General features: G+C 43.0%; 1 protein-coding gene across 2 annotated transcripts in view; it reads right to left on the reverse strand.

Annotated features, from left to right (window-relative positions):
• PI4KA (phosphatidylinositol 4-kinase alpha) overlaps positions 1 to 23,043 on the reverse strand; it is a 105,446-nt gene that overhangs the window by 6,910 nt on the left and 75,493 nt on the right. For both annotated transcript variants that reach the window (XM_061602491.1, XM_061602490.1), the window contains exons 33-50: positions 19,609 to 19,767; positions 18,871 to 19,022; positions 16,895 to 17,002; positions 15,948 to 16,075; positions 14,574 to 14,693; positions 13,896 to 13,975; positions 13,450 to 13,643; positions 12,904 to 12,994; positions 11,713 to 11,880; positions 9,657 to 9,710; positions 8,407 to 8,527; positions 7,433 to 7,562; positions 5,009 to 5,079; positions 3,929 to 4,001; positions 3,586 to 3,656; positions 2,587 to 2,696; positions 2,108 to 2,212; positions 147 to 272 (exon numbers count right to left, since the gene is read on the reverse strand). In XM_061602491.1, the coding sequence (XP_061458475.1) occupies positions 147 to 272; positions 2,108 to 2,212; positions 2,587 to 2,696; positions 3,586 to 3,656; positions 3,929 to 4,001; positions 5,009 to 5,079; positions 7,433 to 7,562; positions 8,407 to 8,527; positions 9,657 to 9,710; positions 11,713 to 11,880; positions 12,904 to 12,994; positions 13,450 to 13,643; positions 13,896 to 13,975; positions 14,574 to 14,693; positions 15,948 to 16,075; positions 16,895 to 17,002; positions 18,871 to 19,022; positions 19,609 to 19,767 (2,061 nt within the window). The remainder of the gene's footprint in view (positions 1 to 146; positions 273 to 2,107; positions 2,213 to 2,586; positions 2,697 to 3,585; positions 3,657 to 3,928; positions 4,002 to 5,008; positions 5,080 to 7,432; positions 7,563 to 8,406; positions 8,528 to 9,656; positions 9,711 to 11,712; positions 11,881 to 12,903; positions 12,995 to 13,449; positions 13,644 to 13,895; positions 13,976 to 14,573; positions 14,694 to 15,947; positions 16,076 to 16,894; positions 17,003 to 18,870; positions 19,023 to 19,608; positions 19,768 to 23,043) is intronic.

Genomic DNA, 23,043 nt, shown 5'->3' on the forward strand with positions numbered 1-23,043 from the left:
TATTTTCTGCAAGATTCTTTCACAAAATTATTGGCTTCAGAAATAACAGTACAGCCAGTAAGAGTAAAATATTGGGGGCTGGGGTGGGGGAGTGTTGTCAAAGTGTGACTCCAGGGAAAAGTCTGCCTGGGCATCTGGCAGAATACCTTTTGGAAAGCCAGAGTGGATTCGTCTCCATACTGCCTTGTAAAGTAGTCGTACATCCCGAAGTCTGTCTGCCTGCCCAGTTGGTCACGGGATGTGCAATCAGGAATGCATTCGATGACGCCGCACTATGAGAGAAAAAAAGGAGGGAAATGAATGAATCCAACTAACAAACCAGCACTCTCCACGTTAGCTGCTGATGACTGCTATGCAGAACGTATGGGATCCAAAGAGATATTTCCAATCTGATCCAGTGGTGGTTGGTGCCCACTGGAACCAATGGAGCGGAAGGTAAGGAGCCCCACAGTAGGTGGCGTTAATGAGAGGCAGAGCCAACTAATTCTAGTTCTGTCCCCATCCTCCTCCCCACTGAGTTCTACAAGGGACAACAATGAGACGTAAGGAAGAGGAGGAGTAGGCTGCCAGGCAGGGGCGCTCCCTGGTCTGCTTGTAAGCAAGAAAGCAGGCAGATGGAGGCTGGCTGAGGGCAGATGGAGGGCAAACTGAGGTTGGTGGGGCAGTGCCCCTTTTGCCCTAATGGATTGGCCTGCGCTTGTCTGATCCTATGCACGCTGATTGAGTTGCATGAGACTGTATCCCAGTCTGCGTCTGTGTTGGAACTGCTTTTTAAAGGATGTTTTAATGTCTTTTTTTTGTTTTAAAGGATGTTTTAATGTTGTTAAAGATGTGTTTTTTGATATATTTTAAAGTTTGTAAGATTTTTTAGAGTGGTTTTAGTGTTTCGTTTGCTGACCTGGGCTTCTACTGGGAGGAAGGACGGGATATAAATCTATTATTATTAACAACAACAACAACTCTAAGAAATATGTCTTGCTTTGGTCAATGAACTGGTAACATGCTAGAAACGCCCTCTTCCGCAGAGACCTGCTGTAGACCCGGCAAGGCCACAACACTGGGGCAAGGACCGGGGAGAGGACTTTATATACATAACTCCTCTCCTGCAACGGTCTCCAACAGCCAAAGCCATTGAAGGCTGGAGGTCATTAATACCATCTGCTACAAGCAGGAGCATTAGTGGCGGCAAGAATGGCTGAGAAGACGACTGAAAAATGCCTGACATCCAGCGTCCCCAGGAGATGAGAGCTGGGAGGTCAGAACCTCAGGCCTGCAGGCCAAATGGGGCTCTCCAAGCCTCTCCGTTTGGCCCTTGCAACTCTCCCCAGGCTACACCCTCCTCGAGTGCATTTGACGGGCTGTAATATGTGCTTGAACTGCGACAATGCTGTGTGTGTGTGTGTGTGTCTCACATCCATTGCTCTGGACACTAGCCATCGTGACCAGCAGCCACTGACCCTGGTCCCAGACCCTTTTTTAACTGAAGACATAGAGGACTGAAAGGGGGAATGAGAGAGAGAGAGACGCCCCATCATGAAGAGGTCAATGGAGAAAGCTCACACAGAACTCTTTGCTCTGGTGATGCTCAGAGGAGAAACAAGTAGGAAGGCGCTTTTCCGGGACTTTAGTGTGGCAGCCATGCAGAAAGACACCATCATTTTACAAAAACAAAGTCCCTAAATAAGTGTAAGGTGCTGCACATCAAGCAGAAATGCAATACAATACAAGGCAACGTAAGGCGGGAGCTTCTTTCGTCTTGAAAGCTTTACTGCAGGTGTGGGGAACCTCTGGACCTCCGCATGTTGCTGAACTACAACTCCCACCATCCTTGGCCATTGACCATGCTTCCTGGGGCAGATGGGAGTTGTAGTTCAGCACACGCCTGCTTCAGAAGGTCCCACCCAGTGGTTTGTGCGTGTGTAGCCACCATATATAGGATGGCACGGCAGCCACAAGAGAAGAAGGTTCAGAATGTATGTCTGTGAGATAAAAACACACACCCATGGCGTTAGAGACGTATGGGATTAAAAGGGAGCGGGGGAGAGGCATTTCTTCCAGGGGTACTAAATCCTGACTTCCCATGTGAACAGAGTCAGCAAATACTCACCCCCGGGGCTGTGGCCACTACTCGGTAGGGAAACACATACAGGTCCAGACCCACCAGCTGAAATATGTTCTTGAAGAGGTCAATGATCTGCAAGGCCAGCATGTCCTGTTAGGCCACAAATGAAACATGTTTTAAGAGGAAGCTCTAAATCAGATCCAGCAAATTAACCAGATGTGGTCAAAGAGGGCAGGGGATTTTTGTAACTCCAGCACTAAACTGGCTGGAGGGTGCCCACTTAATTTCAGCATAGCACGCAGTTCAACTTTAAGTCCCAAATTAAAGGAGTTGCCAGCACTGACAGAATGAACACTTTTTAAAAATCCAATCTGAGTGACAGCAACTGGGAGTGGCAGCATATTCAGCGGGGGCAGCAGACACCCTGAGTTTTTCCCTCTCAAGAAAAAGCTGAAAAATTATGCGTGATTCTTACTGCCTGATATCAATTGGTCATTGCTAAGAAGGCCTGGCAGCCTGCTCACCTGCCTGCAGTCATCGCCCACTTTAAAGATGGCTGCCTGCCAGCAGATCTTCTTGCTCTCCATCCCATCTTCCCCACTTTCGTCTATGGAGTCTGAACGACAGCGCAGACCTAGAAACAGAGCGAAATCCAGATAAAATAAAACAAAATCCGGGTCAACACATTTGTTGGGGAGGTATGCTAGCACTCCAATGCCTTCAGGAGTCCAAGCAATGGTGAAGAAGTGGAAATCTGCAGGTTTTTCCTGGGAAGTGTAGTTTGTGAAGGGTGCTGAGAGTTGTTAGGAGACCCCTATTCCCCTCACAAAGCTACAATTCCCAGAGTTCCCTGGGAAGAGGGGTTGATTATAAAACCACTCTGGAAATTGTAGCTCTGTGAGGGGGAAGGGGGCTCTCCTTACAACTCTCAGCACCCTTCACAAACTACACATCTCAGGCTCCTTTGGGGGAAGCCATGACTGTTTAAAATGGAATAACAGTGGAATAAATGTATGGTGTGAATGTGGCCTAAGGGACTATGCAAAAGGCTTCATGGAACAGGTGGGTTTTACTGAATAACCACAGCTACGTTATAAACACAAAAGCACTCTAAGACAGTCAATCTCATTATTAAAAAAAAAAGCAGATGGAATATACCCACGTAAATTATACTTCAGGGGAAAATAAAGATCACCACATTTCACAGTCTGCGTCTGTGTTAGAATTGCTTAATAAGTTTTTTAATAATGCTTTTAACCCTTTTTTAAAGTTGTTTTTTTAAATGTTTTTAACACTGTTTTGTTTTAATGTCTTTTAAGATCTGTTTTTATGATGTTTTAAAGTGTTTTTAGCGCTTTGTTTGCCACCCTGGGCTCCTGCTGGGAGGAAGGGCGGGATACAAATTAGATAATTAAATAAATAAATAAACACCAAAGGTGATGGGTGGGGGGAAATCACCCTAGGAAATTCCAGCGCAAATTGCGTCAAATAACAAGACTATCAAGAAGCTACTGCATACTGACCTTCTTTTTCAAGTTCACTGACCCCACACCGCTTCACCTTAAACTTAGCCAAGTAAGGCGCTTTGGCAGCACTGAAAGTACAACGAGAGTACAAAAAGTAGCCAGTGAATAATGATCTTGGAACAGGAGTGGGGAACTTCGGTGGCCCTCCAGATGTTGTTGGGCTGCAGTTTCCGTCACCTGACCACCGGCCATGCTGGCGGCTTGGGATGATGGAAGCTATAGTCCTGACAACATCCGGAGGGCCGCAGGTGCTCCCCATCCAGGGTTTAGAAGGGTGGGAGAAGCCAAATATTTATTACCAAAAGGAAACTGAGCTGAGAAAGAAACAAGACCACCGTACCTTTGCATGGGAGTTCCTGATTTGTAGTCGATGTCCAGAACAATTGCTTCAGGATTGCTAGGCAGATAACAACCTGTCCGAGAGGGAGAGAATTCCTTCATAAAACAAGTGACGTTGCCAAGCTGATAATGAAGTGTCAAAAAAAGCCCAAGGAAGCATTCCTCTTATCATTCTGCACATCAGTCCATCAGAATTAGTGTCTGAGATAATGTAGCTGTCACATACAGATTGTAGCCTGCAGGCATTTGGAAGAAACCCAAGTTCTTTTGCAGAATTACATTTAATTCCTCTGGACAGGGATGCAAGCGGGATAATTACTAGGAAAAATGATTGCTTTTTCTCGCTAATAGCTAGCAAGCATTGAGCAGTGCTGCTCCATTGACTGACATGTGGAAGAGGAATAAAGATGGAGTAATATGTGTGTGTGTTCCTGATGTTATTTACTAAACTATTTTTTACCCCGCTCTTCGGCTGAAAAAGCTCCAAAGGTGGCTCACATAAGATAAATAAAAACAAAACAGTCTCCACCAGCAGGCTTCTGTAGCTTGTGTGTCTTAAACACAAAAGGAAAAAGAGATGAGGAGGGAAGAGGAAAGCAAGCAAACTCAGGCGCCAATTCCTTAACGTTATGCAGCATTTTTTATAATGACCTGCAAGAATGAAAACTGCTTGGGGAGAGGAGGCGCCCGATGGAGCTAGGTTTGCTGCAGGGCATGAGGAGTGGGCCCTGCTTTAAAGTTCTAAGTCTGCTGCGAAGTGACAGTTGAGGGAGGAAGGAGCCCAATTTGGCTGGTCTCCCAGCAGAGCCGACGGAACGGTCCTGCTTCCCATCTCTCCCTCCTCTCCTAACACAGACCAAAGGCAAGATTCTGAGAAAGTTTGGCCCACACTGCCTTCAGAATCCTTGGGATGGAGAGATGGGATACAAATAGTTGTACATTAGTTATAGTTTAAAACAACCAATTAAAGAAAAAAGAGGAGAGGTGGTGTGTGTGTGGGAGATGTAAGTAAAAAGTTTTGTATGTATTCACACACACACACACACACACACAAAAGGCTAATAATTGTTCATCTTCTTACCAGGCTGCACTTTAATCTCTGACAAAGCAATCAAACAAGCCTTTTTTCTTTCATCACCTTTAGGGTAAGGCCTATTGAGGAAAAAAAGAAGAAGAGTCTTTCATGTTTCATGAGTCCCAATGATGGGACTTTACTGTATATTTCTCTCTCTCTCTCTCTCTGACTAGATTGATTTGAGATTTCAAGCTTGTTTTGTGATATTTTGTTGTGATATGTATTGATACTGTTGTAGTTTTTTATTATTATTATGTTCTGAATTGTTTTTATTATATTGTTTTGTTCTTGTTATGGAAGCCACTTTGAGTTCATCTGGTGATGAAAAGCGGCATACAAATATACTAACTAACTAACTAACTAACTAAAACTAACTAACTAACTATAACTAACTAACTATAACTAACTAACTATAACTAACTAACTAAAACTAACTAACTAAAACTAACTATAACTAACTAACTAAAACTAACTAACTAACTACAACAACGTTTGGACCTGAATGATGAAATCCACCACTCAAGCAATGGGAGTGTGGTTTGGACTGACCGAGCCTCTGAGTCTTTGTCTCCTGCATCCCACCCCACAGGTATTTCAGCCTACAGCTTGGCAGGAAGCGCAAGCCTCTGGTGCGAGCCAAAGGGTGAGAAAGCAAGGACACTTGTCCTGAGGTTCTCAGCCCTGGGCTGGAAGCCATCGTGCAAGCCCCAGTGGGGAAGAGTGGATGTGTATCGAGGTGGTATTACTCAAAGAGGGGAACAGCTGCATACCAGCGAGAATATCTAAACGACCCAGGAATTTGGACAAAGATTATGATGATGATGCGGCTGTTACCAAATACCAAACAGATGAAACTGGACCAATATTTTTTGTCACCTAAAGACAAGTTTAAGTCTGTAAAGACAGCAAAGTGTTTTGACTTTTAAAAGGCATTTCATTGCAAAATGAGAGAAAGATTCTCATCAACAGCCAGCAGTAAAGGGCAGATTTTTTTGTGCTTAAAGAGTCAACTTTCAAGGTGCAGGAGACTTCCAGCCGCGTGATCAAGTTAAAAATTGTACACTTGGCCAAGATGCTGATTAGAGAATTAAGATAAAGAGCTCTTCTGCCTGCTTAAGCAGCCAAGCCACAAGAACACAATCCACGGGAATCAATGGCCCAAGTTAAACATACTGGGCAGGCCAATCTTAAATGCAAATATTTACTCTAGAGATCACAGTGCAATCTGTATAACTAGCTTTATAATTGCCCATAATTTTTTCAGTTACACCATCATCCTTCTTCATATATTACTGCAAATACAGTCTTTTTTGAAGAAGAGAATAATGTTTATAAAGAAGCCGTCTTTTGTGTGAGGGACCAACACTCATGCATCCAGTCTGCAAAATTTGGGCTTTAAAAACCCATCAATCAATGGCAGCTAAGTTATGTTTCCTCAGTTATGTTTTGTCTTCCAAATGAGCAAGCTGTACTCTTTGGTATCTTGTTTGCCATATTGATGTGTTAAGCTGTTTGCCACCCTCTGGCCAGTTTCAAAAATGAATTAATATATTCTAACAGCAGTCTGGAGTTGGGAGATGCTAATTTTAAGGATAGTCCCTAAGATGCCCTGCATGCCAGTGAAATGCAATATAGAAGTCCTTCTCCTCACCTGCACCTGGAATCTGATATTATAATGCATTGCTATATACAGCCATACTGTTTAAATGTGTTTAAGTTGCTTATGTTATTTTGGAATACAAAAGGTTTTCCATTAAAAAAAAAATGAATTACTATTGCTGCCATATTATCACTAGAGCTTGCTAACATCTTGAGAGAGAGCATCAGACTGCAATGTATGGAAAATACATTTTACAGTCATGTACAGATTCATCAGCTTAACCCGCAGTTTGAAGTTGACTTATGAAACTGACCATCGTTTGTTTTAAACCAGGATCTCTGGGTTGAACGTAATGCTAAACAGTTGTTCTTTAAAAATGAAACTAAGCTTGGCAGAAGTCCTCCTCCCAGCCACATCGGAGAAAGAGAGGGGAAGGGGAGCATGAGAACCAGAGGCTTTGATCACCCTTTCAAGGAACATCCATGTAGTGCTAACCATGGTTCAGCATTATGCGTAAACTGGGCCTCTAACACAACTCGATGGTTTATTATATTATTATTATTAGACTTGTTAGTTGTTTGTAACATCCAAACAATCTACATCATAGTCAAAAACACAACATGTAAATACATTATAATATTGACACATTCATGCCAAAACACATTATATAGTCATAAGCCTCAAGAGAAGGCTTGATTTACCTTGCAGTTTCACCAATAATATTTTAAGCACAGAGAAAAATTATAATCCAAAAAACAGATCCAGCCCCTCAGCAGAGCGATCATGATTGCTAACGGTCAATGCAGTCTCCCTGAGTCTCTAAAACTTACTTGATGACAGCTGAAACATTGGTGATTTTATTGAAGAAATCAAATTCACGTTGATAGAATTCCTTTGCCGGTCCAGATAAAGACCCGGTTATTTCCTCAACCAGCTGCTCCAGCAGTTCTCCAATGTCAGCTGCATGAAGAACCAAGCAAAGGAAGGAGCATGAGACACTCACTGGTCCATTCTTCAAAACCTTTCCACAAGAAATGTGTTTTTTCAAAAGGTAAAAACAGTGAGCCGAACGTTCATCACTCTCTCAAATCCTATTTAATTTAATGGGAAAGGCTCACGTTATAGGAAGCCAGATTTCAGCTGAACATCAGGAAAAACTTCCTGACTGCTAGAGCAGTATGACAATGGGACCAATTTCCTAGGGAGGTGGTGGGCTCTCCAACACTGGAGGCACTCAGGAGGCAGCTGGACAGCCCCTCGTCAGGGATGCTTTCAGTTGGATTCCTGCCTTGAGCAGGGGGTTGGACTCAATGGCCTTACAGGCCCCTTCCAACTCTACTATTCCATGATTCCATGACTTCCTCATTGAAAACAGCTTGCTTGGCTGGATCATGGCCACAACTGCCCACAATCAGACAACTGGATTGGATGGATCGTGTCCATCCTCCACTGAGCAGGGAAAGTCTTATCACTAACAAAACGGTGTGACATTGAATGGTAACTGGCCGAGTCAGAACACTGTAAACAGTCAACAGCAACAAGCTCATCAGCAAGCAGGATTTTTTTTTTTTAAATGCCATTTGGTAAATGGAAATTCTGGTTGAGGGCTGAAAATGGCAGCACTGCGAACTTCACAATCCGAGGATCTTCTAGGGCAGATATGGGGAGCCTGAGGCTCTGCAGGAGTGGTTAGGCTCCAGTTCCAGCCGTTCAGGTGATGCAAGTTGTGATCCAAGCACCTCTGGAGGCCCTCAAGCACCCCATCCCTGTTGGGAGGCAACATTCCAAAGGAAAAAGCACTCACGGTCTTTCTGATGCCCTTCTTCGTCCAAGTAGATGTTGGTTTTCATGTTCCAAATGAACTGGTGAGCCAGTAGCTGGGATTTGGAAGCTGCCCACAGGATGTACTCCCTCACATAGCCCATCTGAGAAGGTACATATATCCAGTTATCCAGAGAATTCTCCCAAGAGGTCGCACGTGAGGACTGAAATGTGAACGCGCATAGTGGACTGCCTGTTCACAAGTTCCTATTCCAGTCTTCCAGATGTTGTTGGGCTACAATTACTGTTTTAATCCTATCGTTTTATTGCATATTTTAGTTATGGATGTTTACATGTTAGCGGTTGTACTACTTTTTTATGCTTGTCAACTGTTACAAGTCTATTCTGGCATAAAGAGGTATGTACTGCCTTCAAGTCGATTCCGACTTATGGCGACCCTATGAATAGGGTTTTCATGAGGCTGAGAGACAGTGACTGGCCCAAGGTCACCCAGTGAGCTTCATGGCTACGTGGGGATTCGAACCCTGGTCTCCCAGGTCGTAGTCCAACACCTTAACCACTACACCACACTGGCTCTCCAAAAGAGGTGTGTGTGTGTGTGTGTGTGTATATATATATATATATATATAACAACCCCATTAGCCCCAACCAGCATGGCCAATGGTCAGTGATGAGTTTCAGTCGGATATCATTCAGAGGGTACCAGACTGGGGAGTGCAGTCCTAATAATCAAAGGCGCTTCTTGTACTTTCAGACGTTATGTGGGCAGCAAATGGCAACAGAGCCTTGCCAGTGGTGGCACCTCAGCTTTGGAATGCACATTCCAGGGCTCCTTGCCTGGTGTTGAGGCAGAGGAGGTTCACATGCCAGTTTAAAATCTTTTCATCAGCCACAGCTTTTAAAGATTAGTAAAGGTCCATCAGACTAGCAGGCACGAGACACAGGACCTTTTCAGTGTGGCCTCACATGTTTGGAACTCTCTCCTGAAAGAGGTACACATGATCTCATCCACGTCACTTTTTTAAAAGGACCTTAAAAATATGTTTCATTCTGACTTTTACTGAGGTGTTGCTTGCTGAATTCTTAGACTGCTGCTGTTTTTAGTTTGGAACTAGGATTTTAGGTGTGCATTTTATACTTTTACACTGTTTTAACCATAGTTTGCAAGCTGCCTTGGAAGGGCTTTGTCCTGAAGGGTATATGTATACATGCATATACAATCCTTAACATAAATAAATAAACACGGCTTGCACAGTACTCATGTGTCCTTACCTTATCGTATCTAAGTGCCTGAACAATCTGTGGAATGTAAAATAAAATGGCATCCTGGGAGGTGGGAGTAGGAAAAGGGGGAGAGAGTGAAAAGAAAGAGAGTTAGGGTTTTTTTCCCGAGTTAGGGAAAGGAAAATAAATTTCTCTTGAAAGCACAAATATTTAACCTAGTTCTGGCTTTAAGAGTAGATTTCTCCATTACTAATATTCACAGCACTTGGAATATTACTGATGTCTATCCACTGTCTCACTCCTTTAAGAAATGCTACCTTAAAACACATCCACCTCTTGTATAAACGCAGTGCTCATTCTGACAAATTCTCCAAACCCCAACACGATGCTACCAAAAGCCATGCACTTTTTAAATAAAATGTTCTGATTATGTCCGGACCAGGGATTATGGCTTGTTTTGCTCAAACCATGACTGGTAAACCAAGAACAAATCTGGGCTTATCATTATATATGCTAATATTGTTATTATTTTAGTTTGCTATTCTAATTGTTTTGGACTGCAATCCAATGCACACTATTTATTTATTTATTTATTAACTTTATTAGTCGCCCATCTGGCTGGTTGTCCAGCCACTCTGGGTGACGTACAAGATAAAAACAATACATTAAAACGTTAAATTAAAAAAAAAAAAAAAAGGATGACCCAAAACCAGCACACACAAAAAACCCAGGCCACCTCAGCCAGCCGGCTTATGTATCCCTCCAAAGAGGGACAGGTGGTGGAAATCAGTCACAGCTGGCTGGGTACCTGGGGCCTGGTCCTGCAAGATGCACGTCTGCCAGGCAGAAGTCCCACAGGGAAGGGTGGTGGAGGTGGTGATCCAACAGCAGCAGCAGCTCTCCTTCCCTGGGCGGCGATGTTCTCCTCTTCCTGCAGGCACTAACCTAAGAGTAAGTCCCACTGAACCCAATGGACCTTACTTTGAGTGGACATGTATTGGATTGCAGCCTTAGCATTTTCTATCACACATTTATGATATCTTTCATTTGCCAGTTACCCTGCAACCTTTTCGTAAAGGACGGTATAGAAATCCCTAAATAAACAAACAAAATGAAATAAATTATGGTTTGCTGGAGCCAAACAGGCCATAACCCTGGTTTGGACATAATACTGTCAAGGTTCATGCTTTTTGTTTCTCCATACCATGAGGGAAGCCAACACAATTAGTTTGTGCATGGTAAACCATGGTTTATGGCTTACCATGACATGTAAACAGGACCGTTACTGAATCATTTCAAAAAACCCTGAACAATGGCTGCAAGGAGTTGCTACACACTAGGTGAGCCATTAAAAATGTATAGCTTCTATAACTTACAGTACAATCCTAACTGTAACTGTGTTTTAGAATGCTTTTCTTTTTCTTGTTAAATTGTTTTGTTGATATGCTTGCTGCCCTTCAGAAAGAACAGCAGGATATAAATTTAATAAGTAACTAAATAACAACCATGTCTGCTCAGAAGTAAGCCCAACTGAGTTCAATGAGTCTTATTCCCAGGTAAATGAGGTCAGAATTGCAGCCTAACATAAATATATCCATTGAAACAGTTCCTTTCTGACTTCTTTGCACTGGTAAATGTCCGTCTGTCCTTCCCTCCATCCATATACACACATATATACACGAGGGGGACTCTGTGCCCGAGCTTGCTCTGATTGCCAACCCTCCGCTCGCCAACCCACTCAGGCACCTCCACTCCCCTTGCCAACTTGCTGGCCTGACCTGTTCCACTGCCCCACGACACCCTGGATAAAAACTGCCACCGTGCAGTGCACCTAGGCCGCACACCGGCCCACCTCACCCATGCCACACCCGCCCATCTCGATTGCCCCACAGCCACCCATCCCACTCGCCAGTCATCCTTGATTCCTGAAGCCCTCGCCTCACATCCGCCACATCCCGCTGTCATGCCACACCATGCCCCCATATAGTGTGTGTGACAACACGATGGCTTACAAAAATATTGTATGTATAGCTAGGTATGTCCAGGATCTAATTTTGCACAAACACCTTCTTAGAACTTTCTGGCAAACAAACTGGTTTCTTACTGGAGGGAAAGAACGGAGGACTTTAACTCCATACTGAGCTGTCAAAGGATGAGGTGGGTACATGCTGGAAAAATACGAAAGGCCAGTCGGGGGGTCTGTTGGCGTCCAGCAGAGGATGTGGCTGAGTTCAGGAGCGTCTGCATCTATTGTGTGCCATGTGACAAGGTACTGAAATCAGAAAGGAGAAACACAAAGAGAATTACCCCACAGCATGCTTCTCATAACGGGAGACAGCCAAGTAACTGGCCAAAATGAGGAAGGACACATTGCACAGAAGTACGATTTAAGAATGCTGCACCTTCCTGCTGACTGTCTCAAAGCAAGTTTAAGCTTCACAATTACAAGAACCAGAAACTTACCCTTGCGAGCTTTAAAAAAAATCTCAGGGCCAAACAAGTCATGGTGGGATAACCATTAACAGCCGCTCCTGTGCCTTGCCCTGTTCACATAAAAAGTGGGGCAGGAATTTGATTTTTACATGGCGTAGAACCACCATGACAGCCGCATTCTGGTGGTGCCCACAGCACATCCTCAAGCTTTTCAAATGTGCCAATGGGCCCAAAAAGGTTGAGGATCCCTGCCATAGTCTGAAGGGACATGATGCAGCAAACTTGGTGAAGATAAGAAGATCTCGATCTGGTCAATGGGAGACTACTCCCAAGCTACGCTGCCTTGAGTTCCATGGGAGGCTAGGTTATTCTATAGCATACAGGACAATGATGCCTGATTAGGGTTGCCAGGTCCATGGCCTGAGGCTGATCCAGTATCTTTAGGAGAAGAGAAAGTCAGCCAAGTGCAGGTGTTCTTGCAACACTGTAACAGGAAAAACCACAAGGTGGAACTCTCCCTACCCCTTGCACAACTTTTAAAGATACAGAAGACCTTTGGAGGCTGGGCCTGGCAACCAAAAGGTCTTCTGTATCTTTAAAAGTTGTGCAGGGGGAAGGGAAAATTCCACCTTATGGTTTTCCCCATTACAGAGTTGCAAGAACACCTGCACTTGCCTGACTTTCTCTTCTCCCAAAGATACAGGATCAGTCTCAGGGCCTGAACCTGGCAACCCTATGCCTGATCACTTTTGGCCTAATGCTACCAGGCAGCATCTTCAGAGCAACGAGCTGGTTTTTCACTGTGCTCATTAGTAGTTCCCAGCCGATTACAGACACCACGAGAACACACACAGGCACTTACCTTTATGGCTTCAGGCACATCGCTAACTGCTCCTGGGTCCAAGCGGACCAGACGGGTCACTTCCATTCCAATGGCTTCTGTGTTTTTAAACCTAGGAGCAATCAGCAGTTGGAATGTATTACCGGAACACGGTGAACATTACACAGTCACTTCTCCCTACCTGTCGCCACAAGCGTTTTGAGCAAAACCAAATCTTCAAGAACTTGGGGTACCACAAACAGGAAGATGTTGCTGCATGGCTGTGTGCTTGCTGGGGCTGATGGGAATTGTAGTCTAAAAGATCTGGAGGGCACCTGGTTGGCAAAGGCTGGCCTAAATCCATTTGATCAAAATCCCGTTGCTCCAGATTTGCTCGGGGAGAGATGCATCAGCCCCTGCAGCTGATTTCCTGTTGGACATATTCGATAAGGGAATCGAAGCACACAATACCTTTGAAATGGATGAGCGAGATAGAAGTCGCGAGGTGATTCCCCTGAAAAGCAGTGATAGGGATGGAAATCAGCCATGGGATGAAGTCCCATCTCTGCCTAAAAAAACAGGACTCACCTGGTGGGAAGCTGGACAGCCAGGTGAGGAGAAATACTCCACGCCAGATTCACATTATCTTTCCATTGCTTCTCACTCAGACTGATGTACTTTGACCTCCAGTTTGAAACGCTGTTCTCTCCAGTCTGATCCAGCTCCAACTCCGGGGATGAGAGGGGGTTGTACCATGTAATGAGGCGTTCAATCTCAGTAGCCTTCAAAGGAAAGAAATAACAATAATTTTAAAAAAAGGAGAGGGAAACAGGTTTGGGCTGATCAAAACTATTAAGGGGTCTAAAATGCTTTTAGATAGATAGAAAAGGAAACGGCAGCCTGATGCAAAATGGCTTCCTGCGTCTCCCTTCGCTTCCCAAACACAAGTCTCGCTTATCTGTGTCAGGGCTAACAAAAGCTTGCAAGAAGTCCGAGCCAACCCTATGCTGTTCCAGAAGAAAAGGCAGTCCTACCAGCAATGAGAGCAGCAACGTCCTCCTTTTCATGTAGTACTTGTGAAGCTGGGTGCCTCGATTGGTCTTCTTGGACATCCCTTAAAAAGAATACAGCGAGCCTCCTCAGTCCCTTTTTGTATCTTGTCGTAAGAGCAGTTTCTACTGATGAACTAAGTCCATGAAAACCATCCCTTAACAACAACTGAGTGGGCAACTGATTTCACCACGAGGCTGCCCTTAGCTACGTTCATGCAGAAGTGGACCATCACAGACTCCTGCCTGAGGCCCTGGAGAGCCGCTGCAGACGACACTGAGCTACATGGAGAGGGCCTGACTCAGTATAAAGTAGGTTCCTACTGTGTATAACTGCAGCTGCATGCTGTTTAAATCATCCATATAGCAACGTCACTGTACTAACTCTGCATGGTGGACACACAGCTTTAGTAGACCATAGCTATGGGGTCAAAGCAAGATTGGAGGGATCCTGCTTCCATCCTCTTTTAGCTATGAAAATTCACTGGGTGACCTTGAGTGAGACACTAACCTAACCTAACTCACAAGGTTGTGAGGCCAAAACGGGTGGGTGGTGAAATCACATATGCCAGCTTGATCTCCTTGAAAGGGACGCAGTATACAAAATAAATTTAAGAAAATATTACTAGTACTCGGGATAAGGCAGTTTCATGTGAGACAGACCTGATTTTTTGGAGATGGTTGACATGCCACTGGACAAAGGGTATGTGTTTATCCATCCCTGGGTGGCTTGCTGCCGAGACCCAACAGTGATGTCCAGGTTGCTCCGTGTGTCCTGATTATCTACGATGAAAAGAAAATGATCAGATAACCTCCTTGGTAGACTGTGGGAAAGCTGTGGACATAATATACCTTGACTTCAGCAAAACTCTTGACAAAGGGCCCCATGGTATTCTGATCAGCAAGCTAGCTAAATGTGGGCTGGATGCAACAACTATCAGGTGGATCCACAGTTGGCTATAGAGTCGTACTCAAAGAGTGCTTATCAATGGTTCCTTCTCACACTGGGGGGGAGGTAACAAGCAGGGTACCACAGGGCTCAGTCCTGGGCCCAGTGCTCTTCAACACTTTTATTAATGACTTGGATGACGAGGTGTAGGGAATGCTTATGAAATTTGTAGATGATACAAAATTGTGAGGGATAGCGAATAACCTGGAACACAGAAATAAAATTCAAAGTGATCTTGATAGGCTGGAGCATTGGGCTGAAAACAACAGAATTAAATTTAACAGGAGTAAGTGCAAAATTCTACCCCTAGGAAAAAGAAACCAAATGCACAGTTGTAAGATGGGGGATACTTGGCTCAGCGATACTACATACAAGAAGGATCTTGGGATTGTTGCTGATCACAAGCTGAATATCAGCCAACAGTGTGATGTGGCTGCAAAAAAGGTAAATGCTATTTTAGTCTGCATTACAGAAGTACAGTTTCCAAATTGTGTGAAGTACTAGTTCCCCTCTATTCGGCACTGGTTAGGCCTCATCTTCAGTACTGGACACCGCACTTTAACAAGAATGCAGACAAACTGGAACAGGTTCAGAGGAGGGCAATGAGGATGATCAGCAGACTGGAAACAACGCCCTATGAGGACAGACTGAAAGAACTGGGCATGTTTAGCCTTGAGAAGAGAAGACTGAGGGGAGATACAATAGCACTCTTCAAGAACTTGTAAGGCCATCACACACAGGAGAGCCAGGATCTCTTCTCAAACATCCCAGACTGCAGGACACGGAATAATGGCCTCAAGTTACAGGAAGCTACATTTTGGCTGAACATCAGAAAAAACTTCCTGTTAGAGCGGTAAGACAATGGAACCAATTCCCTAGGGAGGTGGTGGGCCCTCTAACCCTGGAGGCATTCAAGAGGCAGCTGGACAGCCACCTGTCGAGGATGCTTTAAGTTGGATTCCTCCACTTGCCGGCCTTATAGGCCCCTTCCAGCTCTACTATTCTATGATTCTGTGTTCTGTCACTGATCCAAATAAATGAAAAAGGGAAAGAAAAAGTGGTTTTATGGTTTCCCATTTAAGACTCACCAGGAGGCACAAGCTGGCTGGCTGTTAAATATTTCTTGTCAGAGAACATTGCAGTCCAAAACTTGATTAGTATGATGATATCCTCACGCAACCTCTTCTCAGCTTGAGTTGGACACTTTGGGGCAACGCTAAAATGTATAGTGCACAAATTACAATGCTGGAGGTGCTTTGGGCAAGGGACAGTGTTCTGGTTCAGGTGTAACGCTAAACTATGGTTTAATGTTACATGAACAAATCTTGAGCTCAGGTATTCCCCCATCCTCTCTCCTCCTATGACACAGAAGAGAAGATGGGAAGCTGCCACTCACATTTTCAATAAACTGCAGTTTACCATTCTGTCCAAACTCTAAACTGTGGTCCATTTTAACTATGGTTTAGTGGGGGATGCAGAACCTGTTGCCCTCTAGCTGTGGCCAGAGCACCTTCTATCATCCCTGACTATTGGCCATGCTGGCTGGGGATGATGGGAGTTGGAGTCCAACAACCTCTGGACAGCCACAGGTTCCCCATGTCTGGTTTAGGGAAACAAGCCAGCATCACAAACCACAGTTTGGCGTTGGCTCGTTTCAATAAACCACAGCTAGAATGCAGTTGGTTAAAAGGGAAATAGAAGCTTCTGAACTCCTCCACATGGCTGTGCCAGAAGAGAAGAGGGAGCACATAAACTCAAGACTCATTCACTTAATGCTAAAGCACAGTTCAGCATTACGCAATGCTAAACTGCAGCTTATCATTACGTGCAAAGAAGACTGTTAAGAGCGCACTCCAGAGCTGCCAGCCTCTTAACTCTTAGTTCCTGGATACTTTCAGGGTAGCTGCTTAAAACATACAGGACTGCAACATCTCAACACTGTGCTGGCATACTGAGAGGGGAGGTGGAAGGAGGGACTTGGTTTTCCGCTTTACATTTCTCATGTGTAGGTAAGTAGGGAGAAAAGCGGTAATACCTGAAGTAATCAAAAGCAGTGGAGTAAATCTTCTCCCTCAAGACATTGCGAATCGTTGCGTTTGGAACCACATCAGCATGAAGCAAGGACAATCCCAGGGTTAGCAGCCTAAACGACCCCAAAATTAATTAATACGTTAAAAGGGATCCTATGGATTATTTGCACGTGCTAAAGGGTTCCTGATTTCAGACTTTTTTTGTCCCCTTAAGAGTGAAATTGTGCAGGCTGATGCACACACGAGTCGTTATTGATTAGGGCTCACAAGCCTGTTACGACACATGGGTGGCATGCTCTGAATGGGGGCAAGTGCACACCGTCCATTAGTCCTGGTTTGTCACATTTTATGCAGGATGCTTTGTTGCAACAAGGCAGCCAGTGCAGTTTTTGTTGAAAATGAAGACAGCCCTGCAATGTCTTCACACTTTACCCTTTGGCAACACTGTTATTTCAAGAGCAATCAAAATCCATTGCTTGGGTAAAGTTAGTCAATTCCATATTTCAGTGGTGTAGGCAGAATGAAAGGATATTAACTCTCCCTGAGTCACTACTTCCAAAATCTCAGAAGCAGAACATGGAAACCATAGAAATATTAATCCTCCTTTCCCTCTCAAATCTACTCCAGATCTGACCCACAGAGGTAAAGGGGAGTCAGTGAGAATCAAACCCATTTTTATATGAAAAATCATGCCCATTTAAGCTTCACAGCTCTAGCACAGGTTCCATTTCTGATTCACGCTACAGTGCAATGAAGAAATCAGGACCCACAGTTTTAAAAACAACTATGAACAAGTATAGGTACAAATGAAGGGTTAGACTGAACCTTTCTCTGTGAGATGGCTCCATATCAAAGGATTGCAGATGAATGAAGCCCCTTTAATAAAGAGCCAAAGAATGTTTTCTGTCAACCCTGTATTTCCATCAGTGTTTTCAGAGCGTCAATTAAAAGGGTGGGGAGTGGGAAGGGAACCAGTGCATAAGAGACACGATACAGAACCACAACTGGGGTTTTGTCCTATACTTATTTGCTTTTGGAAGTAGTTTTATTTTATTTTTTTATTGCCTTTATAATCCCGCTTTTTCTCCAAGGAGCTCAAGGTGCCATACATGGTTCTCCCACTCCTCACTGAATCCCCACAACAACCCTGTGAGGTAGGTTAGGCTGAAAGGAATAGTGACTGGCCTGAGGTCACCCAGTGAGCTTCACGGCTGAGTGGGGTTTCAAACCCTGGTCTCCCAGGTCCTAGTTCAACACTTTAACCACTACACCACTCTGGCTCTCAAGTTACATGTAATAGAGTGGGGAGGGCAGCATGATGGCCTCCAGATGTCATGGACTTGAGCTGCCATCAGTCTGAGGCAGTGTTGCTAATGGTTAGGGATGATGGGAGGTGGAGTCCACATCTGCAGGGCACTATACCTCTGTAAGAGACACAGTGTGGCGAAGTAGTTAGAACGTTTAGGACTAGGACTGGGGGCATCCAGGTTCAAATCCCCCCCCAAGCCATGACACTCACTGTATGACCTTAGGCCGGTTGGTTTCTCTGTCAGCCTATCCTACCTCACAGGGTTGTTGGGAGGATGAAAGGGTGGGTGGGTGGAGAGAGATTTGAAAATTACCTTAAAAGCCTTGGAGGAAAGGATAAAATTATAATAAACTGATTTTATCCTTTCCCATGTTACATTTTCCTATTTCTATTCCTAGCCATCTAGAAGTAACATCTAGAAAATCCACGGCTTGAGTAAAGATAGTCAGTTCTGTATTTCAGTGGTGCAAGGCAGAATGACTCAAAAGAGATGAAAAGATATTAACTCTCCCTGAGTTGCTACTTCCAAAATCTTTTAGTTTAGTTTATATAATTTATTTGTATATAATCGAAGATGAGCTATGATAGCTTATGTTGGACCCATCTGTTTTTGACATTCTCTTTCTCTCTTACGCACACACACGTGTGTAAAAATGTGCGACACCTGCTTACTTGTAACGTGGCCCAATAGCTGCCACATGTCGATTCATACTGCCCTTTGATCCCCCGATGTTCAGAGAAAGGGATCGCTGGAGTAAACTGGAGAAGATCTCCACTTGGTCAGAGCTGCAGTACTTTGCAATTTCAAACCTCTGCACCAGGAACTGTGTGAAGGAGAGAAACGTTTAGGTAAGTTGATCAACAGAATGAAAAACTGTGACTTGCAAGCTTCTTTCAGATGTATACACTTGACAAGATGTTGTGATGCTTGACATGAACTCAGAGGGGAATTAGACACTCCTATGCAGAGCAACTCGATCAATGGCTACTAATCGCTGCAATGCATCTTACACGGCAACGCACAGCCTCCATGCTCAGAGGCAGCAGGTCACGAAATACCAGTTTCTGTGAAGCAACAAGAGGTTGGGGAATTGCTTGCACATCTTCTATGGAGCGGATAGGGAACTTTTTCTGGCCAGCAAGCCAGATCTTTATCACCCCACCACTGAAGAGCCAAATTTGACATGTGGGCAGGGCCACCCACCTGTCATTCCCCTGAGATCACTATGACATCAGATGACGCTATGCTTTGAAGCCCCAATTGCTGGGACTTCAAAGCACAGTGCTGGGGCTGTTTGAAAGCCCTTTTGCAAACAACTCCATGTTGTTCTTTAAACCTACATTACCAGGATAGGACATTGCTCCATCTCTACTGTAACAATCTAGCCGCTTCAGATGTGGACTACTTACTTCTATCCAGATGTAATGTGGTGTGACCTCTGGTGGACAGGGTCTGGGCTGACTCTCTTCTGAAGCAGCTAATGGATCCGCTTCTTTCCGCTCTGCAGAGAACAGACCAAATTTCTGCTCCACTGTCATTTGCCAGGCCCCTGACATCTCTCTCATGAACTGGGGGAAGGAACAGACGTTTATTTTATTTTCTGCTTGCAGAACTTCATTTTCTTCTAAACAGCAGGGTGCACAGTGAAATGAAAATAACTTTGAAACACACTTCTTTGATTCTATGCTTGTTAATATGCAGAAATCCATGCCTGTGTAAATACCTAGTTCCACTTCATGGGGTATTTTTAGGATGTTTTGCTTAAACACATGTGTATTTGAAAAGCAACAAAGGTCGTTTGCAAAGAAAATTAACCCAAGTTATCTACCCTTGCTGGAAAAACCCACACACACAGCTGCATTTCAACATCCCATGGCAGAATGTAAATGCCAGGTGTTTGCGAACTAGAACGTGCCATCTGTCCGATGTGTGAAAGCAATATGCAGATCAAGGTAGCTGCATGTAACTAAATGTGATTCTCTGGCTCGTGCTGGGCTGAAAAGTGTTGCCGCAATTGCAGAGGAGGGGGCAGTGACTTTCATGTCCCTCCCTGCCTCTCGGGCTATGGAGAGTGAGCTGGTTGTGGGAGAAAGTCAGGGGCTGTGTATTATCAATGCCTCGACCTCCCCTGTACAGCGCTGCTCGCTTTATGATTCTGGCATAAGTAACACTATGGAAAGCAGGGAGATCATTATTCCAGTCTTGCAAGGTCAATGAAGACCAGACAATGGACAGAAGCAGGCAGGTGCGGAACTAGAAAAGGGGGCGCCACGTCCTCCTTCTCCTGTTAGATACTTCAAGATATTTCAAAAGTCCCACCTGGAGAGTAAGTGGGAGGAGATAACCTGCTTTGGGTAGCCTCTTCGACCCAACAGAGAGAGAAAAAACTTTTCTAGCACAGCCTGTTCTGAAGCCTTGACCCAGCAAAATCAACAAATGGTTTTAAACACACATCTTGGTCACAAACACACCAAATATTTAAAGCATACCACTTGAAGAGTCACGGTTTCCCCCAAAAAATCCTGGTGGGAACTCTAGTTTGTTAAGGGTCTCCTAACAACTCTCAGCGCCATTAATAAATTACAGCTCCCAGGATCCTTTGGGGAAAGCCATGACTCTTTTTTTTATAATAATTTTTTTATTATTCAAATTTTTATAAAAACAAATACAAATACAACAAAAACAATACAACAGAAAAAAATAAAATAAAAAGAAAAACTTGACTTCCGATTTGTTACAGATCAGCTATAAGTATATAATATATATCAAACCTGTCTCCTAGAACATACGAAATTCACTTTTTTCCAAAGTCTATCTTAATTAATCGTCAAATCCCATTATCATCATTTCATTTTTTTCTTTCAACAAAAAGTCCAAAAGAGGCTTCCATTCCTTAAGAAATGTATGTGTCGTTTTTTCTCTAATAAGACATGTCAATTTGTCCATCTCAACTAAGTCCATTAATTTCAATAGCCATTCTTCCATTGTTGGTATCGATTCCATTTTCCACTTTTGTGCATATAGTAATCTTGCTGCCGTGATCATATATAATATTATTCTTCCATATTTCTTTTCCTTTTGTTTATCCATAAAACCCAATAAAAAAAATTCTGGTTTTGACTGAATATTTATCTTTAAGATTTTTTGCATCATCCTACCTATCTATGCCCAAAATAATTTTGCCTGTTTACACAACCACCACATATGATAAAAAGATCCTTCTTGTTGTTTACATTTCCAACATACATTAGAAACATTACTATACATTTTTGACAACTTTTCTGGAGTCATATACCAACGATACATCATTTTATAAAAAATTTCTTTAAGATTATAGCATAATGTAAATTTCAAACCTTTTTTCCACATATTTTCCCATTGATCCATTTGTATATTATAACCAAAATTTTTTGCCCACTTAACCATACACTCTTTTACTTGTTCTTCTTCCATGTCCATTTTTAATAAAAATTTATACATTTTTGCAATTATGCATTCATCATTTGTACACAAACCTATTTCAAAATCAGATTTATTTATTTCAAACCCATACATTTTCTTGTCCATTTTAAATCTTTCTAACAATTGTAAATAGGCAAACCATTGTGAACTATATCCTTCCTTTATTAGTTGTTCTCTCTCTTTCATTATATATTCACCATGCACATTTTCTAATAGTTCTTGGTAAGTTAACCATTTCTCTTTTCCAGCCATTTCTCTTCTATAAAATGCTTCTTGACTTGAAACACATAGTGGTATTTTCAAAAAAAACCTTGTTTTGTATTTATTCCATATATTCAACAAAGGACGTCTTATAAAATGATTATTAAAATCCACATTAACTTTTACTTTATCATACCATAGATATCCATGCCATCCCCACTTCAGGTTGTGACCCTCCAAATCCAATAATCTTTTATTCCTCAATAGAATCCATTCCTTTATCCAGACTAAGCAACAAGCAGCAAATAAAGTCTCAAATTTGGTAATCCCAGCCCTCCTCTTTCTTTGGCGTCTTGTAATAATTTAAATTTAACTCTTGGTTTTTTCCCCTGCCAAACAAATTTAGAAATATCTTTTTGCCATTGTTTGAAAGGTAGGTCAGAAGATATGACAGGTATTGTTTGAAATAGAAACATCATTCTCGGCAATACATTCATTTTTATTACAGATATTCTACCCATTAATGACAACTGTAATTTATCCCATCTTAACAAATCTTTCTTAATCTCTGTCCATAGTTTTTCATAATTATTATGAAACAACTTTGAATTTTTATTTGTCATAATGATACCTAAATATTTCACCTTTTCTTCTATTTTAAAATCTATCTTCTCCATTAACTCTTTTTGATCTCTTAAAGATAAATTTTTCACCAACATCTTCGTTTTTTGATTATTGATCTTAAATCCTGCTAATGGTCCAAATTCTTCTAATTTATCCATCAATACTTTGATTCCTTCCAAGGGATTTTCTAATACAATTATCAAGTCATCAGCAAATGCTCTCAATTTATATTCCTCTTTTTTTATCTTTATTCCCGAAATCCTTTTGTCTTGCCTTATGTCTCTAAGCAGCACTTCTAAAACCAGAATAAATAGAAGGGGGGACAATGGACATCCCTGTCTTGTACCCTTTTGTATTTCACATAAGTCCGTTAAATCCCCATTGACAATTATCTGTGCCTTCTGTGATGTATAAATCGATCTGATCCATTTTATAAATTTATCTCCAAAGTCCATTTGCTCTAGAACCTTAAACATAAATTTCCAATTCAAATTATCAAATGCTTTCTCAGCATCCAAGAAAATCAAAGCAGCTTGTATGTCATTTCGCTGTTCTAG

This window comes from Rhineura floridana, chromosome 19, assembly GCF_030035675.1.
Source record: "Rhineura floridana isolate rRhiFlo1 chromosome 19, rRhiFlo1.hap2, whole genome shotgun sequence".
In the NCBI taxonomy this organism is placed as follows: Eukaryota; Metazoa; Chordata; class Lepidosauria; order Squamata; family Rhineuridae; genus Rhineura; species Rhineura floridana.